The sequence below is a fragment of the Salvelinus sp. IW2-2015 genome, linkage group LG1 (assembly GCF_002910315.2).
Source record: "Salvelinus sp. IW2-2015 linkage group LG1, ASM291031v2, whole genome shotgun sequence".
Lineage (NCBI taxonomy): Eukaryota > Metazoa > Chordata > Actinopteri > Salmoniformes > Salmonidae > Salvelinus > Salvelinus sp. IW2-2015.
In genome coordinates this window covers 4,818,124-4,844,491 of record NC_036838.1, presented here as the reverse complement: position 1 = coordinate 4,844,491, position 26,368 = coordinate 4,818,124, and the positions used below count along the sequence as shown (strand labels likewise).

The following is a 26,368-nucleotide window of genomic DNA, read 5'->3' as shown; positions in this document are numbered from 1 at the left end:
AATTTTGACATTGTAATCTGTTTGTATAAAATGTATTACACAGTCTTCTGTTTTCTCATCTCAGGGTAAGGAGGTGGACAGCAGTCTAGCCTGCTGCAAGTGCTATCTCCATTCAAGCGATCTAAACTGACCTCACATTAGACTACTCTTAAAGTACGCGCACAGATTTGATTTGATCTTCACCCCCACCCCATTTGTGTTCCTGCAGCAGAAGTGTATGTTTTTATTCATGCGTTCATTTACGCGTCGGCTTCGAGCTGCAGTGAGTGTCACACACCATCACCCTCTGACAAGACTGTCGTGGTTAAACTGCCTCGGCTTCCCATCAGCAATATTCACCTCAGGATGTTGGAGACAATTATAGGATTTGTTGCTATCGAAAACTAGGCTAATAGGCTTATACAGGTTAATCCAGAAAAGGCTGAATACATTTCAATTGTCATGAAGGTGTTTGTGGTTAACAAAAGTGTTTGAATCTTTCCGTACACTAGAATAAAGGGTTAATGTGGGAATGTCTTTGATTTCTAAGGTATTTGGGTCCTTTGTAACTTAATGATCCAATTTAGCTCGATATCAAATCATTTCTGGGTAACAATTAAGTACCTTACTGTGATTGTGTTCAATTAAAATGGTCAAAAAGAAACAAATGGCTTCTTAGCAAAGAGCAATTTCTCAAGCAAGATTTTTGCTTGGACTGTCTGGAAGGGGTCTGAGTCGGGAGGGGGAAACTAGCTGTTATTGGCAGAGGTTTGGAATTCTCTTATTGGTCTATTAACTGATTTACCGGTACGCCTGGCACCTACTACCATACCCTGTTCAAAGGCACTTCAATTGTTTTTCTTGCCCAGTCACTCTCTGAATGGCACACATACACAATCCATGTGTCAAGGCTTAAAATTCCTTCTTTAACCTGTCTCCTCCCCTTCATCTACACTGATTTGAAGTGGATTTAACTAGTGACCTCAATAAGGCATCATAGCTTTCACCTGGTCAGTCTGTCATGGAAATTTGTATAGTCTGTGTATATAAAATGCAGGACAATCATTTTTTTGACTGCACTGGGCCTTCAATGCTTAATTGTGGGACTGGTAGAATCTAAAGAGTATGCTGTGTGTGTGTCTCTCCTAGGCCTGATCCTGGTCAACGAGCCCTACTACAATGAGGCAGGTTTCGACAGTGACCGGGGCCTGCAGGAGGGCTATGAGAACAGTCGCTGCTACAACGAGATGGCCCTCATCAAGATGGTGCAGTCCATGACCCAGCTGCTGCGGACTCCCATAGAGGTCGGGATCCAATTTCATCTGATTTGATTTGTCTAGAATCRATCTGTTTTGTGTAGATTTTATATGATTTGATTGTATTTGTGTGAATACGAACACAGTTAAAGATCCCCCCCCAAAAATGTACAGTTATATACWGRTRRWWKYTSTASARMWWYYAYCWGTAAGTCAGTGCYAAAGACGCATTTCAATTTTCTGAAAACGTTTGTCCATTATCTTATTACTGGATAAGTCRGGGACAAATGGCAGGTGGTGATGGATAGTTATAGTTGGGTGGTTGTCGTGGTAGAGGTCTGTAARTATTGTACATATTTGTGTTTTTTACTAACGTTTTTGATAATGAGTTTTTATTGCATATCATGTGTTTTTGAGCCACGGATTTGCAGATTGACTGACAGGTTAACTCTTTTTGGCTTGCTAGCTGGCGAAATGTTTTTGTTTGAAATGCATCTGGACACAGTAGGCTACCAGCTTTTTTGTTTCACCTGGCTGCCAGTTCATAATCTTTTGAACATAGTTTGAGGAGTTGCCTGACACTCAATAGGAATGGGAGATGGAGTCAGCAGTGCTGRGGCAGAGGTCTGGTGGTGAGGCGACTGGCTACTATTCTGAACTCGGTGTGGTGAGCTGCTGAGGCATCGTCCTAGTGGGTGTTACACTGAGTGGAAGAGGAGAAGTCCAGTGGCTAAAAGACCCTCTCTCATCACCATCTACCATCCTCTGACCAGCTCTCACCACTCAAGCCATGAACTGACCCTCTCCATCTTCGGAGGAAAGACTTGGCCTCTATCGGTTGACCTGTCATTATATATTGCTTGTTTGTTTTTGCTCTTGAAGCGCTTTGAGATTCAGATCACGGTGAGATTGAGCCATAATTAATTATTTTGTCTGTTTCCAAACAGGTGTTCCAGCAGGAGATTCGGCAGCACTTCACCTCCAACGGCTGGCGCCTGGTGCACCGCCTGGATGCCTGGCTGGAGCTCCACGAGCTAGCCGAGAGGGGCCCTCCACCAAGACCATCCCGGGACAGGCCTCCCTCAGTGGGTCCTCTAGACGAGACGCTCCCCTTGGATCTTCTGGCCCACAGCACCCCCAACAAGCACCAGGGCACCGGGGATGAAGAGCTGGAGGACTCTGGCCTAAGCTTTTCCACCACCGCCGCCTCCCAGCAGGAGCTCAGCCGGAACTTGGACTGCGACGGCGCCGTCTCGGCCAGTGAGGTGGCCGGGGCGAGCGTGGTGGTCTCCGGGTCGGTTAGGGGAGCCTCCTCGGACTCTGCGGGCGGTAGCCAGCCGGCGGTGCGACCAAAGAAGCGCAGGAAGAGCTACCGGAGCTTCCTGCCCGAGCGGAGCGGGTACCCAGACATTGGCTTCCCCCTCTTTCCTCTCTCCAAGGGCTTTGTGAAGAGTGTGCGCTGCGTGCTGCTGCAGTACCGGGCCGCCCTGGCCGCCACCTCCATCCCCGACCACGTAGAGGACAAGTAAGTGACTAGTGACTCCCCCAACGCCCACCACCACCTCAATCCTCAGCCCACCCTCCAAGAGCTGCACTGTGCCCCCAATGATCTCCCAAATAGCCCCTGTACCCTCTGATCCCCCTTGCCCAGCTGCTGCCCAGTGCTCCTGCCCCTCGGCCATCTATCTAGTGCACTCTTACTCCCCCCCCCCCCCCCCTCCCCTCCCTCAGACCACTAGAAGCTAACTTGGTGTATGCACTTTCCTTCAGTGTCCAGAGTCCAGACAGTGGCCAGATGTGAAGGGAGAGGAGTGGGAGTGTCTTATGGAGATCTAAGCCACGGACCATAAGCGCCCTCCCCCATATTGGACGTTCTGAGCTCTCATGGACACACAGACAAGGAGCGAGAGCCTCGACTGTAAGGCAGCGCCACACGTCTGCCCCTCGTGGGCCCTGACGGACGAGGGAGGAGGAAGGAGAGATGCAGAGAAGCTGGTTTGATTAAAAAAAAGGTGCCATTGACTTGCATCGTCTATAGCTGCTGTAAGGGGAAGTGGAATTACCTGAAGAGAGACATTCTTTGCGAATTGGCTCCACAAATTAAAATGTTACGCCGCTGTGACAATTGGATCTAAAAAACTAATTGGAGACAGTAGCCATGGCGTCCTGGAATCTGCAGGGTTAAAAAGTGCAACCCGGATTGATTCTCTAAGCTGGGTTTTCTCTGAACTACGTTTCCCAGTATGCCTGGCTCCTTTGACCCTGGCGGGCACCCTTAGCACTGCTCCTGTGCCCCGTTACCACCCTGCACTCCAATCAACAGACAATCTCGGCAGGGCTGGGCACCTTTTGACATGCTTACGTATTGAGTTTCTTTTTAAAGTAGATGTTACTGGGTGTTTGCTTTTTTGCCCTGCTCCTCTTGTTCTTTCTCGCTTTAGAGACACACACTATCTGAATGTTATTAACTGCCCACCTACAACCGCTTCACTCTGCTATGTCCTTGCTGGTTTCCTCGCCAATCGCTCGCACCAAAACATGTCGTTGCAGAAACACTTGAGTGACAAGTTTACATACTAATCACCACTTCTGGATGTTATATACACTACTAGGCCCTACGGTACATCGCTGGCTCTAGAATAGAGGAGTGCAGTGACACGTAACTATATGAAGGACAGTCTGTTTCCTCTAGGTAAGGTCAAATGAGCTCTTTAATATCTTTGACTGTAGAACGTTTCCATTCTAAGACTTGATAACTTTCTGACACTGTACAGACTTTTTTTTTTAGTTATATCACCCATTTCGGTCTTAAGACTCAACTTGACATTTTTTTTTCTTCAAGGGATCAAGGCTAGGTTGAAAATATACAGTGTAAGACAGTGTTTCGAAAAACACATTCATTGGACCAGCACAGTTTCTGATTCTACAGGATTAGCATTGAAAACGTGACCAGTGGCTGTAGATAATTTGAAAAAATAAATAAACGTTTAAATGAATAGAATGACAGAAACATGTTTGTTGAGTAGTTAGCTGAAATCCACAACGATTGTGTTTATTTTCCACTATAATGCCGAAATTTCTGTACTGCTAAACATTAACTTCCATTAATTTTCGTTCTGGCGCTGGTCCAATTTAATGTTTATTTTTTAACGCTTCTCCACAGAATTATTACGTTGTCTTAACCTTCTCCATCTTCCAGGTAGTGACCTTTTTCCTTGCAGCTTTCATTGACCTTTGAGTCACTTAAAGGCTGGTCGTTCAGAATGGTCCTCCAGAGCTATCCCACAATCCTCTCTTCTGCTCGCTCATTAGGCTACTACTAGAGGCGGAGCCACAACAGTGCACWTGACACGAGTAAAAACGCGATCCATTCCATCACTAAATGAGTCTTATCTCAACATGTTGCCTTACTTGAATTGTTCTTCTTATTAATATATTATCAGAGCCTATGTACAGAGCTGCTTGTTACCCCGGCCTGATACCCACTACATTCACCCCCATTCCAGTGTTCAGAGGTTAGTCGTATAACATCAGATCTGGGGTCAGTTTTCCCTGGACTTGTGCTTAATTTAACCATTCGGAKGTAGGAAAAATGAATAATAAATAGAACAAAATAACTGATCCCAGATCTGCTTTGACGATGGCAACAGCCCACAAGTTGAATGATGACGTTACACAGCTTCAGCCACTGTATTCCAGTGTTACTCTCAACTGCTTGTTTGTTTGGTGATGGAGATTGATAGAAGTTTGTAGACAGAGATTGAGTGTGGATGCAGAAGGTTTTGATAAGCTTATACTTGATTTGGTTTTGTTCTTGCCCTTTTGCCTTGAGCACGATGGAGTGTCACTGTTTGTCCCCAAGATCGGAGTGCTGTCCCGTTCTCTTTAATTTTCCCAGTTTAAAGGGTGAATGATGCACTTTTGACAATATGGCCTCTGGCATAGTCATGCTTGTACTTTGTGATATTACTTTTATATTTCTTTTAAAATTTTGCGATTTGTTTATACTTGCTTGAACTGGGTAAAAATGGTCAGTGTACTAAACTCAGCAAAAAAAAGAAACTTTCTCACTGTAACTGCGTTTTATTTTCAGCAACTTAACATGTGTAAATATTTGTATGAACATAACAAGATTCAACAACTGAGACATAAACTGAATAAGTTCCACAGACATGTGACAATGTGTCCCTGAACAAAGGGGGGGGGGGGGTCAAAAGTAACAGTCTCTGACCAGCTGCATTAAGTATTGCAGTGCATCTCCTCATGAACTGCACCAGATTTGCTATTTCTGTGAGATGTTACCCCACTCTTTCACCAAGGCACCTGCAAGTTCCGGACATTTCTGGGGGAAATGGCCCTAGCCCTCACCCTCCGATCCAACAGGTCCCAGACGTGCTCAATGGAATTGAGATCCGGGCTCGTCGCTGGCCATGGYAGAACACTGACATTCCTGTCTTGCAGGAAATCACACACAGAATGAGCAGTGTGGCTGGTGGCATTGTCATGCTGGAGGGTCATGTCAGGATGAGCCTGCAGGAAGGGTACCACATGAGGGAGGAGRATGTCTTCCCTGTAACGCACAGCGTTGAGATTGCCTGCAATGAYAACAAGCTCAGTCCGATGATGCTGTGACACACCGCCCCAGACCATGACGGACCCTCCAACTCCAAACGATCCCGCTCCAGAGTACAGGCCTCGGTGTAACGCTCATTCCTTCGACGATAAACGAGAATCYGACCATCACCCCTGGTGAGACAAAACCGCAACTCGTYAGTGAAGAGCACTTTTTGCCAGTCCTGTCTGGTCCAGCAACGGTGGGTTTGTGCCCATAGGCGACGTTGTTGCCGGTGATGTCTGGTTAGGACCTGCCTTACAACAGGCCTAGAAGCCGACAGTCTGAGCACTGATGGAGGGATTGTGTGTTCCTGGTGTAACTCGGGCAGTTGTTGTTGCCATCCTGTACCTGTCCCGCAGGTGTGATGTTCGGATGTACTGATCCTGTGCAGGTGTTACACGTGGTCTGCCACTGTGGATGATCAGCTGTCCGTCCTGTCTCCCCGTAACGCTGTCTTAGGGGTCTCACAGTACAGACATTGCAATTTATTGCCCTGGCCACATCTGCAGTCCTCATGCCTCCTTGCAGCATGCCTAAGGCACGTTCACGCAGATGAGCAGGGACCCTGGGCATCTTTGGTGTTTTTCAGAGTCAGTAGAAAGGCCTCTTTAGTGTCCTAAGTTTTCATAACTGTGACCTTAATTGCCTACCGTCTGTAAGCTGTTAGTGTCTTAACGACCGTTCCACAGGTGCGCATGTTCATTTAATAAGCATGGGAAACGGTGTTTAAACCCTTTACAATGAAGATCTGTGAARTTATTTCGATTTTTGCGAATTATCTTTAAAAGACAGGGTTCTGAAAAAGGGACGTTTCTTTTTKTGCTGAGTTTATTTATTAACACAGGGAGGTTCTCTGTATGGCCACCAGGGGTCAGTGTTTCCATTCATTGTGTGCACCGAAGAATGAAAGTAGCCTGATCCCAGASCTGTATATGCTTTGACCAACTCCTTTAACTAGCAGTTGATTTAAAGCATAATCAGATCTAGGATCAAGTGTTAAAAGGAGTACTGTGAAAGAAAGTGCAGAGATTAACGCCATCTGGTTCTTCTATAGCCTAGTCCCAAATCTGTTTTTGTGGTCTTTGCCAAGAATGCACAAACAGATCTGGAACTGGGCTAGTTCTGATAGTGCTTCCTGGTTTATTTGAACAGTCGTTGTTTACATCCATCTGAAATATATTATTGTGCTCTTGCTTTTTGCCATAAATATTCTGTGGGTCCATTACCCTTATTTACATTTGAGTTGAAAAYGAGGGCGTTGACTAATCTTTTTGCTTGAACAAAGATGCTTAGTGTTCATGAGTGTGAGACAGTACAATGTGCCATTGTCAATGAGTGAGTGCAAAGCGTGAGACAAACTGATTATTGTAAAGAAGAAAAGGTGAATGGGTTGTTGATTTCATTTATTTTCTCCTCCCACCTTTTTAAAAGTAATTCCTGTACCAAGCATAGCAATCAGGCTTCCATTACTTCCCTTCCTCCTCGACTTTCTTCCTCTTTTCTCTTTTCCTGCCTGTACAGTAAGCCCTTAAGGACGTTCCTTTGCTTTCCCATTTTAGGCTGCAGTACTTGTAGCGTTGCAGCCTTAGTTGGTTCCCGCCAAACTTCTCCTGTGTTTGCAACCTTCGATCTCTCTCTCTCTCTCTCTCATGCCCATGTTTTGCCACTATTGCAAAAAAAACTGAAAAAATGTGAAGCCAGGTCTCAAAACATGGAGGATTTCAAGCACATGAAGTTATGTACGTTTATATTCAGACTTATTCATTACTGCGAGAGATTTCCAGCCAAAGCATGTAACATGTTCCTTTAAGCCTTGAACAGACACAAGACTTTACTGTACGATGTGAGCATTTCCACAGTGGCCTGTATTGGTAAACTAATAAACTTATGATTTTTAGCCTGATCCCTCTGTACAGAAGTCATGACTATACTATAAATACATAATATATTTAACAAACTTGAGCTCTGTAAGTGGTCATGTGAACGCTTGGGACATTTGCAGAGTTTCTTTTTTTTTACAGTTCCGTTCATTATGTTAAGACCTGTTTTAAAGTGATTCATTAAACTTTGCAAGCAGTACCATGGTTACAAGTTGTCGCTTGTGGTGGATTACAGTTGGTTGTACAACAGAGTAGTGTTTAGTTGACCTCACTTAAAGGACAAAACAGCAACTTTAATCTTGTAATTCAAAAGAAACAAGAAATGTTTTGGTTTTCACTTTATTTGATTTAACATTTGCCAAGTGGAAAAATAGAACTCTGTATTCAACTCAAGTAAAGAACATCAATCAAGATTTATAAAAAGAACAGTCACTTTCCCTTCACCAAATACACCTGAAAAACACGGTCAATAAGACAACAATCAAGCAGCAGCAGTAAGACGTTTACATCTAACAAATCCAAGATTTTTGGGTTAGTACCGGACTGAAATTCTTTAGCTATACACCTTCAAGTGTCAACAATGGAGTATATTAGGGTCTGGGCCTGAGTTTTCACAAACTGGGACATTAAGCTTCATCAAACCTCCTTTTCCGTTCTTAAGCAAGTGCTCATTCAACTGGAACTGGGTTACTGGAGTAGGTCCGTTTCCTCATAAATTAAATATTGAAGATGAATAGGACCGGTGTCAGGGTTGTATGCCAAGTCTTCTAAGCGTCATAACAGTACACACCCCTCTTCTCACAACTAAGGAGCGACATGTTCAAGGCACACCAAACAGTTTCAGGGGCTCTTTCTCAATCGTCTAAAATCTGCCCCTGTTTCCTTTCCTGCATTGCTCTGATCTGAAAGAACTGACCAGGTGAAAGCCTGCCGGCCTACTGACGAGCTTCCACCTGACAAATGTTTTCCAATCAGTGCAAACAAAATGAAGAGGGTAAGAATTGTTACAACTGAGAAAGTGCCAGGGGCTGCATAGGCTATGAGTAGGGCCCAGAGTTTTCTAGTCAAGTGAAGTGGTCAGGAAAATCTGAAGGCCCAAACTAGCTATAAGGAATGGATTTGAGCATGTTTCAAGCCCGAGCCAAGCAGAACACTCCCGTGACAATCAAAGAATTCTGAACAACAATTTATCTAATGGAGGAACTGAAATAAGCGACTCATGTGCGTCTTGATATTTTCACCATCATAATGACTCATTGATTTCTAGCATGCCAAGGGGCGCGTTCCTCTGCCCAGGTGTTGCCGACGACTGCCAGAGYTTACAACTCCTAGATATGTATTTTTATGTATCGGCTAACCACGTAATACTGTTGCAATCTGTCAGTCGGACGTGGCACACAACCATTGGTTGATGCATCCAAAGTCTGAGCAGGAGAACGCAACCAAGGTAAGGATTGGAAAGGCATGTGCTGCTGCTCTAAAATAGCAATCAGTAGGGGGAGGAACGCCAGATGAGCTCAATCAATTCAGCAGTAGGGGGAGGAATGAGATGAGCTCATGTCCCTGAAAGGGTTAAAAGCAGATTTAATCATTTTGTACTTCAAACAATGCAAGGGTGCTTTCCTTTGCATGCTGCACAGCTAAAATCACATTTGTCATTTCTTTAAATATGTMATTTTGGTCTTCCCCATTTATAATTATTTAGACTGGACTGATGAAAGGTTTGCAACATCAGAGACCCAGTCATTGCACAATATCACAACATGAAACTGACATTTTTGCATTTTGGGAAAATCTTGTGGCYCAAATGTGCACTCAGTCATATCAGGGGCAGTTGTGGCTCCAAAAATWTAAACCGAGGCCCAACAACATTCKCTCAGCRTATCCCCCAGTTCCATGACCTCTTATCATCCCCTAAGGCAAACAAGATGAACATTCAGTGTCAATCAGAACCTTATGTTACACTGCTGTGGAGAATGAACATCATGTTTATCTGTGGAGAAGGGCTGTGTGCCAAGACCACGTCTGCATCCCTATGGGCCCTGTTCAAAAGTAGTGCACTTTATAGAGAATAGGGTGCCATTTGGGATGGATCCCACACAATGCTGRTCCCTCATGCAGCATTTAACAAGTCAATACTCTCCCTCATCCCTCCCTCTTTWCCATCCCCTGACCAATGTGCTGTTTAATCAAGCGCCACCTCTCTTCCTTTTGTGTTTTAAGGCACAATAATCACCCTCGTTCCCGAGAGTTCAGAATCAGTCCAGAAGAAGGCTAAGACGAGTGTAAACTCAGGCTAGCTACTGTATTAGCATCACATTAGCCGTAAGTTGCTCTTGTCATCATTTCATAGTTTATCTTCTCTGTTTTTAAAGCTTTATGATAAGGTGATGATTGCTGAGAAGGGGAAGGGGTCTGTACAGTGTGTGTGTGTGTAGTGTACTGTTGGGGTGTCAGCTGTAGCTGCAGGCAGACAAAAGAAACTGGGACTGCTCTGTGGTGCACTGCAGTGTCGAGAAAGGGAGGAGGAGGGGATGGATGGATTGGATGGAGGAGAAGGATGGATGGGGGGAGGGGTATGGGGCAAGACTGCAGTTGGAGACCTGATACAGGCACTACAAGTCATCAATCACGTAACCTGGACCTGTGCTGCATGCCTTCCTCTGCAGGACAGGCCACAGCACAATAAATAAAGGCAGTCTCTCTCACTCTAGGCTGTTTTAAAGCTAGGGGTTCATGGAAATATSAGGTATAAAACAAGCACATATCAAATTACTTGAAGATACGTCTTTATATTCTTTATATTTGTTTGCATGTCAATGTAAGGTGGCTGGTTGATTGAAGAAGTCATGGAAGTATGGTGCGTTTTCAGCTCATCACAATGCCTAATCCAAAACCGGTCATCAAGTAGTCCAGAGTCCGGGTCTAGGCCTTAGGATAAACTACTGACCCTCAAGATTCAAGGTAATCAAAAACAACCCTATGGTAATTGAGCATCAACGGTTGAGGGTTGATATCGGCGTAACTGTCCCCTAATTACTTGAGTTCAAATGAATTGGTTCCTAATAATGTCAATGCTGGCTCCCGGAGATTGTATGTATCTGCCATATTTCCACGTCACAGCGGAAGAGAGCAGTGAAGGCATCTATCCAAACCCCATTCGTTGCATAAGAAGGAAAATTAAAGTTGAGATGCCCTCCCATAGACATAAAGCATGCCCAGGGTCTGTGAGTGACAGGGTGGGTGACTGACACTACATCAAGCCCTACATCATATGTACCCCTGGTACGGAGAATGTATGTGTGGTGGGGCGAAAATATTCATATTTCATGAGTTACTCCATAATTATAAGACAGCATAGCTCTTGATCGATCTCTCACCTCTGTTCTAGTAATGTATTTATGTCATAGCTTGGAACAGCCAATTAAAGGCCAGTTTCTTTGTGCTAGTGGGAAGCCATTTTAGAACAGCCTAAATGCAAATTAATGGGGAGAATGGGAGATTGAGCACATTGGGCTCTGTAGAAATTAAACGTACCCACCCATTGTGAACTTTTTGTGTTCTAGCCTTGCTACTCCTTCATGGCACTTCCAATCCGAACCTTCAATTCAAAGCATAAATTCAGAGAGAAGACTAAAAAGTCCATTAATCCCACCTCCCTTTTAGATGTGAGCAGAAAATGCTAGTTATTAGCATTGTCCAGAAAATGCTAACGCTAGTTGTTAGCATAGCATCGTCCAGAAAATGCTAACTAATGTTAGTGTTTAGTGTAGCATACCATTAGCATAACATGCTAACGCTAGCTATCTATCCAGTGGATCTTGTTAATCATCTAGTGATGAGCCTGGCTATCCCGCCGTGTACCTGGGCCTGGACCGGCCCATACTCCACCACCTCCCCGTCCACCGTGATCACCCCTTTTGGCGAGTAGGGCTCCAGCCGCAGCGCCCGCACCCGGGTGTACACCAGGTGGGGGCAGTTGTTGGCCAGGTGGGTGCCCTTCTCCATGGCCAGGAAGAGCCGGAGCAGGGCCGTGCGCGAWATGCCTGCTCGKACGTATATCAGGTGGATGAGGCCGTCATCAAGTGTAGAGTCGGGYGCGGCATACAGGTCCTTTGCCAGGTGAGACTGGTACATGGCCAGCATGAGGACAAAGTCCTCCTCGGSCACCACCACCCAGTCGCTGGGCACCGGCTGGTCCAGGGGCACCAGGAGAGAGTCTGGCGGGCCTGTTAGGGTGGCATTAGCGGACATGGGTTCCCAATTCTTCGCCTTGTAGGAATTGTTTGAGTTACGGGAGTTGTGGGCTGCGTTCTGGCACGGCGAGTCCTTCGAAGGTCGGCAGAGGAGGGTGGAGGAGCAGAATGCAGACGATGGCGGTTGGCATTGAGGTGACACGCTAGTCATCTCCTCCARCGAGACTGCCGATTGACGATCYTCCTYCTCTCCATCCACCTCGTCAACCGGCAGGTATGCCAGACGGCCCTTATACACCCTCAAAGATGCCAACCTGACCAACGTCCCCATGGTGAAGCGGGCGGCGCCCACGTGGCGGTACTTCTCGCTCTCCACGTCCACGTCAGCCACGAAGCCCCAGGCCAGCGAGAGGAAGGAGAAGAGGCGCGTGGGGTTGGAGGGGCTGGAGCCCAGGTGGACGGACGCCAGGTCCATGCGAGACACCAGGCCCTTACACAGCAGGAAGCCACAGCTGACCAGCAGCTCCTCGCTTGACACCGGCTGGGCCCTATCAGGGGGGAGGAGAGAGAGAAAGAGGTGGGAGAAGGAAGAGGAGGGGGGAGTTAGCGGTAGACACGACAGACAACAAAGACAAGCCCAGCTGGGGGAGGGGGCTGGGGGGGTGAGGGGGTAGAGAGGTCATGGGACCACCAGCCCCACATCAACCACTCAGCCTGCTGTCTTTTCTCCTCTACACCACAGCCTATTAGATAATGACGTCTCAATAGAGTTCCATACGACTGGGGTCACGTCCATATGGCAGCATATCCATATTCAGCGTGTATTCATGATTCATCCTAKGCATTAGGCTCACCATTCAATAACAGCCATTGATTGGGGTCTTTGTTCGGCTTTCTTTTATCACGGTTTTTGTACCTTGTTTTTATAGACAATAACATCGTACCATTTTGAGCTATTTTCTTAGTCACTGAAAAGAGAACTGGGGTGTAGTATCTCTTAACAACCAGTAGAGGGGGTTCTAACTATAAACTGTTATAGTCATCCTATCCCACTGCTCAAGGCAAAACTGACCCGTTTTACCRTTGTGTCCWATAGCCTACAGCCCAAACAGATCTGGGACCAGCATATATACATAGAACAACCGGTGATACAGTAAGCCGCTGTTGATCAAAAACAGCGCAGCAGATCATATTCTGGAGAACAAAACAGACTCTGGGTCCTTCCTCTCATTGTGTGGCAGGTTGACTGGGGCTTCTGGTGGGGGGGGTGGCAGAGATGGATAGACAGGAGGGCATGCTGGTTGTGTAATTGTGATTCATTGTGTTGATGTTCTGTACTGTGGTGGTTAAAGAATGAGCCAGCAGCAGTATGTTTGTTCTCCACTACTGATTCTGGGGATTTACTCAATACAGTTTGTCAAACATATGGGCAGTAGTAGGCCCTGTGCTGTGTTAGATGGTTGTCTATAGTGTAGCCTCTTTACGGTCGACCTGGAAGTATATTTCTCACCCAACTGGATAAATTGGTTTTTCAATTAATTATCCCTTCTTTGAGATAATCACTGATCCAACATGGGAAACATCAAAGCAATGCATTATTTGTCCAAATAATCATGCCAGATTGAGTACTTCAAGGAAGAGGAGGGGGAAGCACGCATTTTCAAAGTACATTATTGGGACAAACTGCTGCAAACGAACTGCTACATGGGGGTCTTGTGTGTCACCCACCCAGAGTAGTGATGTCTAACTGCTACATTGGGGTCTTGGTGTGTCACCCACCCAGAGTAGTGATGTCTAACTGCTACATTGGGGTCTTGGTGTGTCACCCACCCGAGTAGTGATGTCTAACTGCTACATTGGGGTCTTGGTGTGTCACCCACCCAGAGTAGTGATGTCTAACTGCTACATTGGGGTCTTGTGTGTCACCCACCCAGAGTAGTTGTGTCTAACTGCTACAATTGGGGTCTTGGTGTGTCACCCACCCAGAGTAGTGGTGTCTAACTGCTACATTGGGGTCTTGGTGTGTCACCCACCCAGAGTAGTGGTGTATAGAAGCAGCCAGGGCGTTACCAGAGCCCCCTGGTAGGATGCCCAGTGGGGTCTGAATGGCCTCCTCCCAGTCCTCTCTCTCCATCAGGCCATTCACAACCTGGGGGGGAACAGATAGAGCAGAGGTCACCCAACAGTCAGAGACTCACCAGATCTGGGGCCACTTTCACAGACCAAGACAAGGCCTGGTCTAAACTAAAGTGCAGTGTAAGTGGAAAGCCTCGAAAAATAGGCTTAAAATCTGTGTCTGTGGAACAATATGCAAGGTCAGGAAGAACCACGGATCTCAGCACACTGGGGTTTGAGGTTTAGAAGATAAATAGATGCCATGTTGGCACCAGAAGTTCCAAAACAGTTGTTAGGTCAAGTAAGAATGCAAATTTGAATTATTGTCAGGAATGGATTATTGTATTTGTACCTCACCTCAAACAGCAGTCCGTCCCCGGACATGATGACTAGAGCACCCCACTGTGACAGGTCAGCCTCTCTCACCAACTCCCTGGCATGGTTCTGCCGCTCTGAAAACATACAAGAAGAAGAGTACATTTACATGTGTTTAGGTGTGTGCGTGACCGTAAAACCACTGTGTGTGTTATTGTAGTGTCGAAATCCCCCTCTTTTGTAGTTGGGAGACCTTCAACTTTCCAATCACTTCGGGAATCAAGTGGGTGTGTGGTTTGACAAAGTGCAGAAATTTGAGATGGAGAGGACAAGGGCAGGTATGACCCTTCCGGGGACAAACTGTTGTGAATACAATAGCTGAACAACAAAACAAAGGGAACATGGAATGTAAACTACACAGGAGGTTAGTGGTAGAAGACAATTGATAGTCCACCTACAGTACCAGGCTCAGTGGAGGCTGGTGAGGGGAGGATGGCTCATAGTAATGTCTGGAACGGAGTCAATGGAATGGCAAACCCATGGAAACTATATTTGAYGTATTTGTTACCATTCCACCAATTCCGCTCCAGACATTACCACAAACCCTTCCTCCTCAATTAAGGTGCCACCAACCTCCTGTGACCAGGCTAGCAGCACATGTCTTTAGGGCAGAGAGGACAGTTGATATGCCACCTTAATTTAATGAAATGCAGTATCACATTGCAAATTAGATTAAAAGGCCAATTTACGTTATAGGGCCCTCCATCAAATTAGACTGGGGCAATCAGCTGATTGTACATTGCGACAGGAGTAGGATTACGTTTCCCTTATGATGCTGATTTAAGGTCAGATTTCGTCTTTCTCCCCCAAAGGTTAAGGTTGGGCTTAGAGGAGGGTAAGCTGATCCTAGAACTGTACCCATCATTCCACTCGGAGAAGGATTACGTTTCCCCTAGCACTGACCTAAGGTCAGTTTTGTGTTATTTCCCTGTATGGTTAAGGTTATGCTTAGGTGTGGGTAAACTGCTCGTAGAGCTGTAATACATTTTCTTTAGGGGGCAGTAGTCTATCAGTGGAGGCTGCTGAGGGGAGGACTGCTCATGATAATGGCCGGAATAGAGGAAACCACATGGTAACCATGTGTTTGATGTATTTGATACCATTCCACCAATTCCGCTCCAGCCATTACCATGAGCCCATCCTCCCCAATTAAGGTGCCACCAACCTCCTGTGTAGTCTATATATAGTGAGTGACTGGTACTGCTTCCTGTACCGTTACTTTCCAACCGCACCTTTTATACCCCTACATTTCCCTAACACTCTGCCGGGTTAATATTAGTAGCACACTGTCAGAGAAAAGCGCACACACACACACACACACACATATTTCCTCTCTCCTCAAAACACACTCTTTATAAAAGGCCAGACTGTCTAAGAGCTCTTTGGTTGTAGCCACTCAAGCTTAATTAACAGCAGAAGCCAAGTCTTTCTTTCTTCCCCAAKGAATCTTATCTTTACCTCTGTAAGGCTGCGTTTACACAGGCAGCCCAGTTCTGGTCTTTTGACCAATCACATCAGATCTTTTTCATAGCTGATCTAATTGGTCAAAAATATCAAATTTGGGCTGCCTGTGTGATCGCAGTGTCTGTTTGCACAGAGATGCTGTGTTTCCCAACACAGCTGTGTTTCCGCAGTGTTTCCCAACTCCGGTCCTCCAGTTCCCCCAGCAGTACATATTGTTGTTGTGGGTCCCTGACAAGCACACCTGATTCTACTTGTCAACTTATCATAAAGCCCTTGACAAGTTGAATCAGGTGTTTTTGTCCAGGGCCACAACAACAATATGTATTGCTGGGGATACTGAAGGACCGGAGTTGGGAAACACTCTTGTAGATCTCTATGCTCCCTTGTTTGTCCTTGCATCTGAAACCCACTGACAGCAATACCCTCTCTCTCTGTTTCCTTTCCGTATATGTAGTCTACAATACAGTAGTGTGATTGTTCGCTGCGTCGTTTTATGCTGGTCTTGACACAACAGCAGAGCGCATTCCCCTCTGCAACATAGCCTCAGTAATCGGATGCCTCCCCCGAGGCCTATGTCCCAAATGGCACCCTATTCCCTACATAGTGCAGTACTTTTGACCACGACCTATAAGGCTCTGGTCAAAAGCAGTGCACTATGTAGGAAATAGGGTGCCAATTGAGACGCGGAACCTTTCATACCTTTCATTCATTACCCTCCTGCTGGGCCTGAGAACAGTATACAGGCAGGGAAAATCAATTTCCCTTCATCAGTCTCCTCACATGACATTTGCATATGCAGAGGCTGTAAACATAGTGTGTGTATAGATAGCCAGTTGGCGTCAAGACGGAGGGCAGCGCAGCTGGAAAATATAGGAGGCTGTTTGCTGCGTAGGAGATGTTGTTAAGCTACTCCCTTTACTGTTAATGGGGAAAGCTGATCGTAGCCGATAGCAAAAAGGGAGGGAGATAGCACTTTAACACACACATACTCACACACACAGACAGCTCAGGGGGGGAAGTTGGTGCTTTTAGTCATTTTTATGAGTGTTTGTTGTGGAGGGGGGTTGGATGGTCAAATATGAGGTCTGGGACTGGGCGCAGTGCAGTAGTGTAGCTTGACTGACCGGCTCAGCCTCTGGGCTGCAAGCAATTGTTCTTCCTTTTCCCAGTTCTGTGGCTCTGTGGAATGAGGCTAAATCATTACACTGCTCCTTTTTCTCTATACTGGCCCTGCGGTGGAGGGGAGGTGTGTGTGAGTTTGGACAACTATCCTGTTCTCTATAGTGTGTGTGTATGCGCGTGTGTGTGTGCATGCATGCGCATGTGTGTTTGGACAACTATCCTGTTCTCTACAGTGTGTGTGTGTGTATGCGCGTGTGTGTTTGGACAACTATCCTGTTCTCTGCACTGGGTGTGCATGTGTCTCTCAGGGTTGGTCTCAGGGCAGCCATTGTTGTCCCTCTAAAGAAGCTACAATTCGGACTCGGATTCCAAAAAAAGAAAGAGCGCGAGGCTTAACCTCCAATGCCACCGTGCAGTTTCATGTCCCCAGACTCTCCTCGTCCCTACTCACTTTGCTTCACTCTCCTTTCCCTGTCCCTCTCCTCCCAGCCATACTCTCACTGACCCTGCCTCACACAAAAGGAGGTTCCAAACCCATCTCACACTGGGGTATATACAGTATGCTGCTGGGCTGAGTAAGGACACAGACATGACAGACATGACATTTAAAAAAAGGGGCCTTTCACTGGTCTAGGAACGATGAGGATCGCACCAGGGCTCCATAATGCACACTGACAGTAATAGCAGGGATCCTTTTCTTTGCTGTGTGTGTGCGGGTGACTACCTGTTCACAAAGGCTACGCTGTGTGTGTGTGTCTAACTGGAGACTTTTGGGTCAACAGAGGTGGAGCAGAAGTGTGTGTGTGTGTGTGTGTGTGTGTGTGTGTGTGTGTGTGTGTGTGTGTGTGTGTGTGTGTGTAGATAAGTCAACACGGTTGTGAGCTGGAGGACACGCTGTGGCAGCTTAGTCAGCACCCAGGGACAGGGACAGGGACAACCCCCCGAGGACCAGCCATAGAGAACAGGCCACAGGCTATAGAACTCACTGTACTGTTTTGAAAAACCAACCACAGCTAGGTTACAACGGCACTGGAAAGATAACACCCTGCAACAGATTTGCCTAGGTCTCAAACTGACAGTAGAAAAAGCCACTGTTTACTATTATCTAGTTTTCTGGGCCACAGGCTATATTATGGACATTTACTGTTCTATTCCAAAACCACCACAGCTAGCACTGATGCTAGATGGGTCACAACTGCACTGATCTCACTGGAAAGACTGTTTCACTGGGAAAATAGGAATAAGAAGATAACATCCTGCCACATTCCTTCTGTTAGGGTGTCTCTCAATAAGGTGGCTTCCTTCCCTTGTATAATTACTTAACCTTTACTTAACTAGGCAAGTCAGTTAAGAACAAATTCTTATTTACAATGATGGCCAAACCCGGACAATGCTGGGCCAATTGTGTGCCGCTCTATGGGACTCCCAATCACGGACGGTTGTGATACAGCCTGGAATTGAACCAGGGTCTGTAGTGACGCCTCTGGCACTGAGATGCAGCGCCTTAGATCGCTGCGCCACTCGGGAAACTTTTCTTCTTCGTCTGAACTGACAGAGAGAAGGCGTCCTCCTACCATTGATCCTTTTCCGAGAGAGAAACAGAGATCCTTTGAGACCCTTGCGCCAAGCCTCCTCCATGCCCAGTTGCCCCGTCTCCCTCTGGGCAGTGGACTCATCCTTCCCCTCCCGCTGGCACCGCCACACAGCCAGGGCTCCAATAATGGGCCTGTCCTCGCTCATTAGCGTCCCCATGCTAACCGTCCGCTAGGCTAGCACAGCTCTGGCCCTGCCTCAGTCTCACTTGATTAGCACTGAGAGCCACTGATATTTCCCTTTCACATTGACCATTTCAGCATGGTTCCAGTAAATGTATAACCAGGCCAGCCACTACAGCTTGGCTCGGCTGGACTCTTTAGTGTTAAAAGGGGTAGCAATGGTGATGCAGAATCTTTGTTTGCTAACTAACGCCTGCACAACCTTCTGTCTTACTCTGAARAGTGTTGGCATCTACCTGTATGGTGACTACCTGTCTATTACAGGTTAGATTGAATCAAGCCCAGCGTCTCCGAGCTGTGGCTGATCATGGAGAAAGATGACGACATCCCAATAGACAATGTCCTAGAGAGATTCTAAAGTCAGAGATGATCTACCCTTGTATCTGGCACGCTGGATCACCCATCCTTCTGCATAGGACTAGAACAAGGGCTCTCTTCAATGGGAATTAAATGTTCTCAGAAAGAATGTGCTTTTTTACATAGATTTGAATCCATCCACAGGATTCATTTCCCATAAAGTGTCCCCAAAGTTCTTAACTCTTTTTTTTCTAATTTTAACATATTCAGCATTTCAGAACGCGTTCAGAGGATTGCTCTCTCAGTTTTGGGAAAGGGATTCATTATCTTGCCTGCTCTCTGACACTACGGTGATTTAAGAACAGAGGGAGAGAAACTCAATAGACTGAAAGGAGGGCGGAAATGTAGGGCTTCAAAAGCTACATCTGGGTCATATTCATTAGGCCCCAAACAGTGGAAAATGTACTAAATCATGGTAGAGACTGCCTAAACGTGTCCAACAAGAAACCTTTCTTTTCAGTTGTAAAGCGTTTTGCTACAGTGTGCCCTAATGGATATGACCCATTTGAGCTTTGAACCAGAAGCCTTATACAAAACTAATACATTATCATTACAATGTCCCCAGACTGTGGCAGCACACATGATAATGATTACCCGATCAATGTGGCTAATAAGTTACATCAAATCACACACACACACACACACACACACACACTATTATTATCCAGGCTGCATCACATCCGGCCGTGATTAGGAGTCCCATAGGGCGGCACACAATTGGCCCAGCGTCATCCGGGTTAGGGGGGGTTTGGCCGTCATTGTAAATAAGAATTTGTTCTTAACTGACTTGCCTAGTTAAATAAAACATTTTAGTTTTATTATTAGCCCATCAATAGGGCCCATAACATCATGGTGAACCAGATTTTACAGAGGCTTGTGTATAAACATAACATATTACATAATGGATATACATGCATACATATGTGCCGGCAGCTGCTTGATCAGAATACTGACTGTCAGCTAGCGATGAAAACAGCCAGAGGATTAATAAATGGGGGAGGGAGAGAGGGGTGAGAAAGAGGGAGGGTCAGCTTGAGAGAGACAGCCATTAGCTGCTTTGCTTGACATTGCCAATTGGAGTGGAGGGACACAGAATGATGGTTTCTGCTTTGTTTTGTCCAGTCGTAGGATATTGACCTGTGATAACCTGTGTGTCAGTGTATGCACATGCATTAACTCAGCAGAGATGACTTGTGTGTGTGCGTGCCTGCGCAGTATACCTGCATGCGTGTGTGTGTATGCACATACAGTACGCTAAACTCACCAGTGATGACCAGAGTGTGTGGGACACCGGCCTCGTTGAGCATGTGTTGGACGTGTCCGGTGAAGAGGCTGAGGGCCTGGCCCTTCCCACTGTGGGGGTTCACCAGTAGCATGACGCTGCAGGGACGGTGCACCTCACTGTAAAGCACACCTAGAACGGAGAGATGCATGGACAGGGGTTATGACAGATGTTAGACCTGCTATTTTTGGTGACCTTGGCAGAAAATCCCACAAACACAGAATCCCATACAAAGACAATGATAATGGGAAAATGTTTAAATCACTAAAGTTCGTATTCAGTTTAGAGTGTTTAACACAATGTTTAGCATAATTATATATTTTTTCCCTTTCCAATGGTCTACTCAAGGTGAGGGTTGATGGTCACTAGACTTGATGCTGAATGTTATGGATTATTCTCATGTCTGTTGATAGTGATTGACGCCAGACTGGATGTACAAGGATCGAGGACACACTGATTCTGTTGCAGCAGACAGTCATTGCATTTTGGGTTTTACTTCCTAAAAGCCTCTCGGGCTGGTGTTACCAGAACATTTGGGGCTGTCTGATTAGGACATAAAGGGCCCGTCTCCAAGAGGCCAGTTAGACATTTTCTTTGTTTCTGTGCTGGGTGTTGTGTCCCTGTTGCAACTTGTAATAAACCAGGTAGATTTCTGATTGACTCAATCTGTGACTTCTCTTCTCTTTCGTTACAACAATATGCAATGGAGGGAGAAGCTTGATGTTACTATTATTAAGGCCAGGAGTTTTTCCTGACCATGTTCCATGACCAGGCACTATAACTAGGGCCCTGAGTTTTTTTCCTGTTCAGATCACATTGGTGGTCAGGAAAAACTCTCATCCCTTATTTCTACTATTAATCCTCAGAATATACTGATTAGACAAAATGACTTGCAATGGGTGAAGCACAAGGACAGTACTTTGGATGCTCCCTGGATGAGGTCATCCACCCACATCAAACCTAATTGGCAGGACGTGTTTTTCTAGACCACCCCACGTCTACTGGAGCTACTGTCAACATATATCGCAGACTACACCATTACAAGTTAGGAAACACCACCTATCAGAGTTACCGTATCTGCACTACTGTCAACATATATCGCAGACTACACCATTACAAGTTAGGAAACGTTACCGTATCTGTACTACTGCAAACAGTGTATTGCAGACTATGGTTGTGTCCCAAATGGCACCCTATTCCCTTTATAGTAGTGCACTACTTTTGAGTGGTGCACTACAAAGGGAATAGGATGCCATTAGGGACACCGCCTCTGACAACACAGGTTAGATTATGAAACACCACCTATCAGTACTGTAGATATGTGGTATCTGTGGAGTTTGTTCGCAGGGCTTTGACTTAGTTAGCGTTACAGGGCGTAAGATGGAATGCGGTGTGTCTACTGTAGGTGCCTTGTCACAAGGTAGTTAAAGTGACAACGTGYTTTCTTGTGTGTTTGATAACACATGGCCTCAGTTAACATGGCCTATTGTACCTAGATAGCCTTCCTACTTTGCTTGACGTATACTGAACAAAACTATCAACTCAACATGTAAAGTGTTTGTCCCGTGTTTCGTGAGCTGAAATAAAAGATCCCAGAAATAATCCTTAAGCACAAAAAGTGTATTTCTCTMAATTTTTGTGCAAACATTAGTTTACGTMCCTGTTAGTGTGCATTTCCAAGATAATCCATCCACCTGACAGGAGTGGCATATCACAAAGCTGATTAAACAACATGATCGTTACACAAGGTGGCACCGACAGAGATGGTCGCCTCGCTTCGAGTCCTTAGGAAACTATGTAGTATTTTGCTTTTTTAATGTATTATTTCTTACATTGYTACCCCAGGAAATCTTAAGTCTTATTACATACAGCCGGGAAGAACTATTGGATATAAGAGCGATGTCAACTTACCAACATTACCACCAGGAATACAACTTTCCCAAAGCGGATCCTCTGTTTGGACCACCACCCAGGACAATGGATCTAATCCCAGAAGCTGACCCAAAACAACGGCGCCGCAGAAGAGGCAGATGGAGTGGCCTCCTGGTCAGGCTCCGTAGACGTGCACATCGACAACGAGTATACTACTCGCCAATGTCCAGTCTCTTGACAACAAGGTAGACAAAACTCGAGCAAGGGTTGCCTTCCACAGAGACATCAGAGATTGTAACATCCTCTGATTCACGGAAACATGGCTCTCTCGGGATATGTTGTCGGAATCGGTTCAGCCACCGGGCTTCTCCATGCATCGCGCCCCAGTGATAAACACCTCTCTGGGAAGAGGAAGGGCGGGGGTGTATGCTTTATGATTAACGACTCATGGTGTAATCATAACAACATACAGGAACTCAAGTCCTTCTACTCACCCGACCTAGAATTCCTTACAATCAAATGCCGGCCATATTACCTCCCAAGATAATACTCGTCGGTTATAGTCACAGCTGTGTATATGCCCCCTCAAGCAGAYACCACRACGGCCCTYAAGGAACTTYACTGGACTCTATGTAAACTGGAAACCATATATCCTGAGGCTGCATTTATTGTAGCTGGAGATTTTAACAAAGCAAATCTGAGAACAAGGCTACCTAAATTCTATCAGCATATTGATTGTAGTACACGTGGGGTAATACTCTAACTTCCACGATACATACAAAGCCCTCCCCTGCCTTCCCCTCGGCAAATCCGACCACGATGCCTTCCACACAAACTAAACACTTTCTTTGCTCGCTTTGAGGATAATACAGTGCCACCGTCGCGGCCCGCTAACAAGGACTACGCCCCCCTCTCCTTCTCCGTGGAGAGTAAAACATTTAAACATGTTAACCTTCGCAAGGCTGCTGGCCCAGACCGGCATCCCTAGCCACGTCCTCAGAGCATGCGCAGATCAGCTGGCTGGTGTGTTTACGGACATATTAAATTGCTCCCTATCCCAGTCTGCTGTCCCCTCATGCTTCAAGATGGCAACCATTGTTCCTGTCCCAAGAAGGCAAAGATAACTGAACTAAATGAATACTGCCCTGTAGCACTCACTTATGTCATCATGAAGTGCTTTGAGAGACTAGTCAAGGATCATATCACCTCCACCTTACTGGCCACCCACTTCAGTTTGTATACCGCACCAACAGGTCCACAGATGATGCAATTGCCATCACACTGCACACTGCCCTATCCCATCTGGACAAGAGAAATACCTATGTAAGAATGCTGTTCATTGACTACAGCTCAGCATTCAACAACATAATACACTCCAAGCTCATCATCAAGCTGGAGGCCCTGGGTCTCAACCCCGCCCTGCGCAATTGGTCCTGGAATTTGATGGGCCGCCCCCATGTGGTGAAGGTAGGAAACAACATCTCCACTTCGCTGACCCTCAACACTGGGGCCCCAAAAGGGTGCGTGCCCCCTCCTGTACTCCCTGTTCACTGCGTGGCCATGCACGCCTCCAACTCAATCATCAAGTTTGCAGACGACACAACAGTAGTGGGCTTGATTACCAACAACGACGAGACAGAGGTGAGGGCACTCGGAGTGTGGTGTCAGGAAAATAACCTCTCACACAACGTCAACCAAACAAAGGAGATGATCGTGGACTTCAGGAAACCGCAGAGGGAGCACCCCCCTATCCACATTGACAGGACAGCAGTGGAGAAGGTGGAAAGTTTTAAGTTCCTCAGCGTACACATCACAGACAAACTGAAATGGTCCACCCACMCAGACAGTGTGGTGAAGAAGAGACTATGCCCTCCCAGGCCCACCCATGGCTGTGTCTCTGCCCAGTCATGTGAAATCCATAGATTAGGGCCTAATGAATTTATTTCAATTGACTGATTTCATTATATGAACTGTAACTCAGTAAAATCGTTAAAATTGTCCATATCTTTTCTCAGTATATATAAAAGCTTTGTAGCGGCCCCAAATCTAAAAATGTCATTTAAAAAACAAACACACCATCACACAAAATATAGGTTGAATCAACATCATAAATTTGCTAAAAAAGCCACACTGTTTTTCATGTCTCATTCTAACCACATACCAACAATAGTGTTTTCGGTTCATTCCAAGTTGAATTTAAGTTTGTTACCACTTTAATATCAASCAAATCGGATGTTTATCTGATGTCTTTGCCTGATGGGACTTGTCCCTTTTTTCCCTGAGAAAAAAAGGGTTTCTATGAAATGTGGACCCTTTCAAAACAAATAATGAAGTCCTGGGAGGACGGAGATGGCAGGGCCCTCATTTATAACTGTTGCGTAAATTTCACACAATTTCTGCATGCTCCATTTATGAAATGTCTSTGCACGTACAACAAATATTGAGATGTATCAATATTTTGCAGTGACTTTTTCAAGCTAAACATGTATGCTGCCTGTCCGCACACTGACACATTCTACAAGATGTATTGTATATTCAAACAATTTAAAAGCAGGCTAAATGCTACAGCCCACACCCCCAGACGAATTGTTGTTCACAATTTTGCTTATCAATAGACTATTGGGGTTCTATATCCTGCTTTGGTGGGCTCTGAAATTAAACAGACAATGATATTACACTCCCATCACACAGCAATACTCTAGTTTATGTAACAGTATAACTTTACTACGTCCCCTCGCCCCGACCTCGGGCGCGAACCAGGGACCCTCTGCACACATCAACAACTGACACCCACGAAGCGTCGTTACCCATCGCTCCACAAAAGCCGCGGCCCTTGCAGAGCAAAGGGCAACACTACTTCTAGGTTTCAGAGCAAGTGACGTAATTGATTGAAACGCTATTAGCGCGTACCCGCTAACTAGCTAGCCATTTCACATCCGTTACACTTACCCATACAGTCAAAAGTTTGGACACACCTACTCATTACTCAATTCAACCAAACGAAACTACTCCGGTACATTATATTGTCAGTTATGATACTGTCGGTTCAGGGATTATTGAAAGACAGGGACAATCTACTTTTCTTCACAAATATTTTTCAAAATATTAACAACATTTGAAATATACAGTACCAGTTAAAGGTTTGGACACACCTACTCATTCAAGGGTTTTTCTGTGTTTTTACTGTTTTCTACATTGTAGAGTAATAGTGAAGACATCAAAACTGTGAAATAACACATATGGAATCATGTAGTAGCCAAAAAAGTGTTCAAACAAAGATTCTTCAAAGTAGCCACCCTTTGCCTTGATGACAGCTTTGCAGACTCTTGGCATTGAGTTTTTTTATGAATACAATTTTCATCATATCCCCCATTTGAACAAAATACTTGTCAGCTTGCAATACAATATTTCAACCACTCTCAGATGTGTGTACGTATGGTCTAGAATTTGTGGAGAAGTGAGCACATTCTCACATCAAGTACATTTTTTATAMATTTCAAATTTTGCGTGAAAAATGGCGCACAGACATTTTGGGGTTATATTTTGTACTTAAGCACGGTTTATACATGAGGCCCCAGGGCAGTGCCCTCATAAATAATTTGGCATGGACCTGTGCCAACCCAGCTGGCAAGGACCCCAAACATGCTGTGTTTTTGCCTCATCATCAACCACGAGGCCCGTCTTGTCTGGACCCATTGACAATTCCTCTTAGCCACCCTACCCATTCCCAAACATTCCTTCATTATAAACTGGCTGTGGTTGAGAGTACCACCTCCACCTATGGTCTTGGTTGTCAGCAAGATGCAATGGTTAGGGTCAGGAGTTTTTCCAGGTGAAACTGGTCTCTAGCTGACCTGACCACGAAAGCTCTTGGCCCTAGTTATAGTATAGCCCTMGTATCCTACAGCCTATAACTAGGGTTTGGAGGTTTTCCTGGTCAAACCGGGGAACATCCAGTATAACCCATCATCAGCTAAACAACATGGCTCATTGCCACATGACACATCTAGAAGAAACCAACAAATAAATTAACAATCTGGGTTTCTCTAGAAATAAACTGACATTACTCATTGTGTTCAC

At 45.6% G+C, this 26,368-nt stretch overlaps 2 protein-coding genes across 2 annotated transcripts in view; one reads left to right on the top strand and one right to left on the bottom strand.

Annotated features, from left to right (window-relative positions):
• The first annotated feature begins 308 nt into the window (after positions 1-308).
• On the top strand, positions 309-7,753 carry LOC111954988 ((E3-independent) E2 ubiquitin-conjugating enzyme). The gene is made up of 3 exons (XM_023975027.2): positions 309-1,283; positions 2,183-2,760; positions 3,006-7,753. The coding sequence occupies exons 1-3, from the start codon at positions 1,227-1,229 to the stop codon at positions 3,034-3,036; spliced, it is 666 nt and encodes a 221-aa protein (XP_023830795.1). The 5' UTR covers positions 309-1,226; the 3' UTR covers positions 3,037-7,753.
• A 300-nt stretch (positions 7,754-8,053) lies between these two features.
• LOC111951624 (sphingosine kinase 1-like) overlaps positions 8,054-26,368 on the bottom strand; it is a 27,931-nt gene continuing 9,616 nt past the window's right edge. Inside the window, exons 2-5 of the mRNA XM_023969857.2 lie at positions 20,399-20,548; positions 14,399-14,493; positions 13,960-14,075; positions 8,054-12,474 (exon numbers count right to left, since the gene is read on the bottom strand). Coding sequence (XP_023825625.1) covers positions 11,559-12,474; positions 13,960-14,075; positions 14,399-14,493; positions 20,399-20,548 — 1,277 coding nt within the window. The 3' untranslated portion in view covers positions 8,054-11,558. The remainder of the gene's footprint in view (positions 12,475-13,959; positions 14,076-14,398; positions 14,494-20,398; positions 20,549-26,368) is intronic.

Coding starts and splice junctions, on each gene's coding strand:
- LOC111954988 (XM_023975027.2), top strand. CDS start 1,227: ATGGCCCTCATCAAGATGGTGCAGTCCATGACCCAGCTGCTGCGGACT. Junction 1,284..2,182: donor TGCTGCGGACTCCCATAGAG/GTCGGGATCCAA, acceptor GTTTCCAAACAG/GTGTTCCAGCAGGAGATTCG. Junction 2,761..3,005: donor CCCGACCACGTAGAGGACAA/GTAAGTGACTAG, acceptor ACTTTCCTTCAG/TGTCCAGAGTCCAGACAGTG.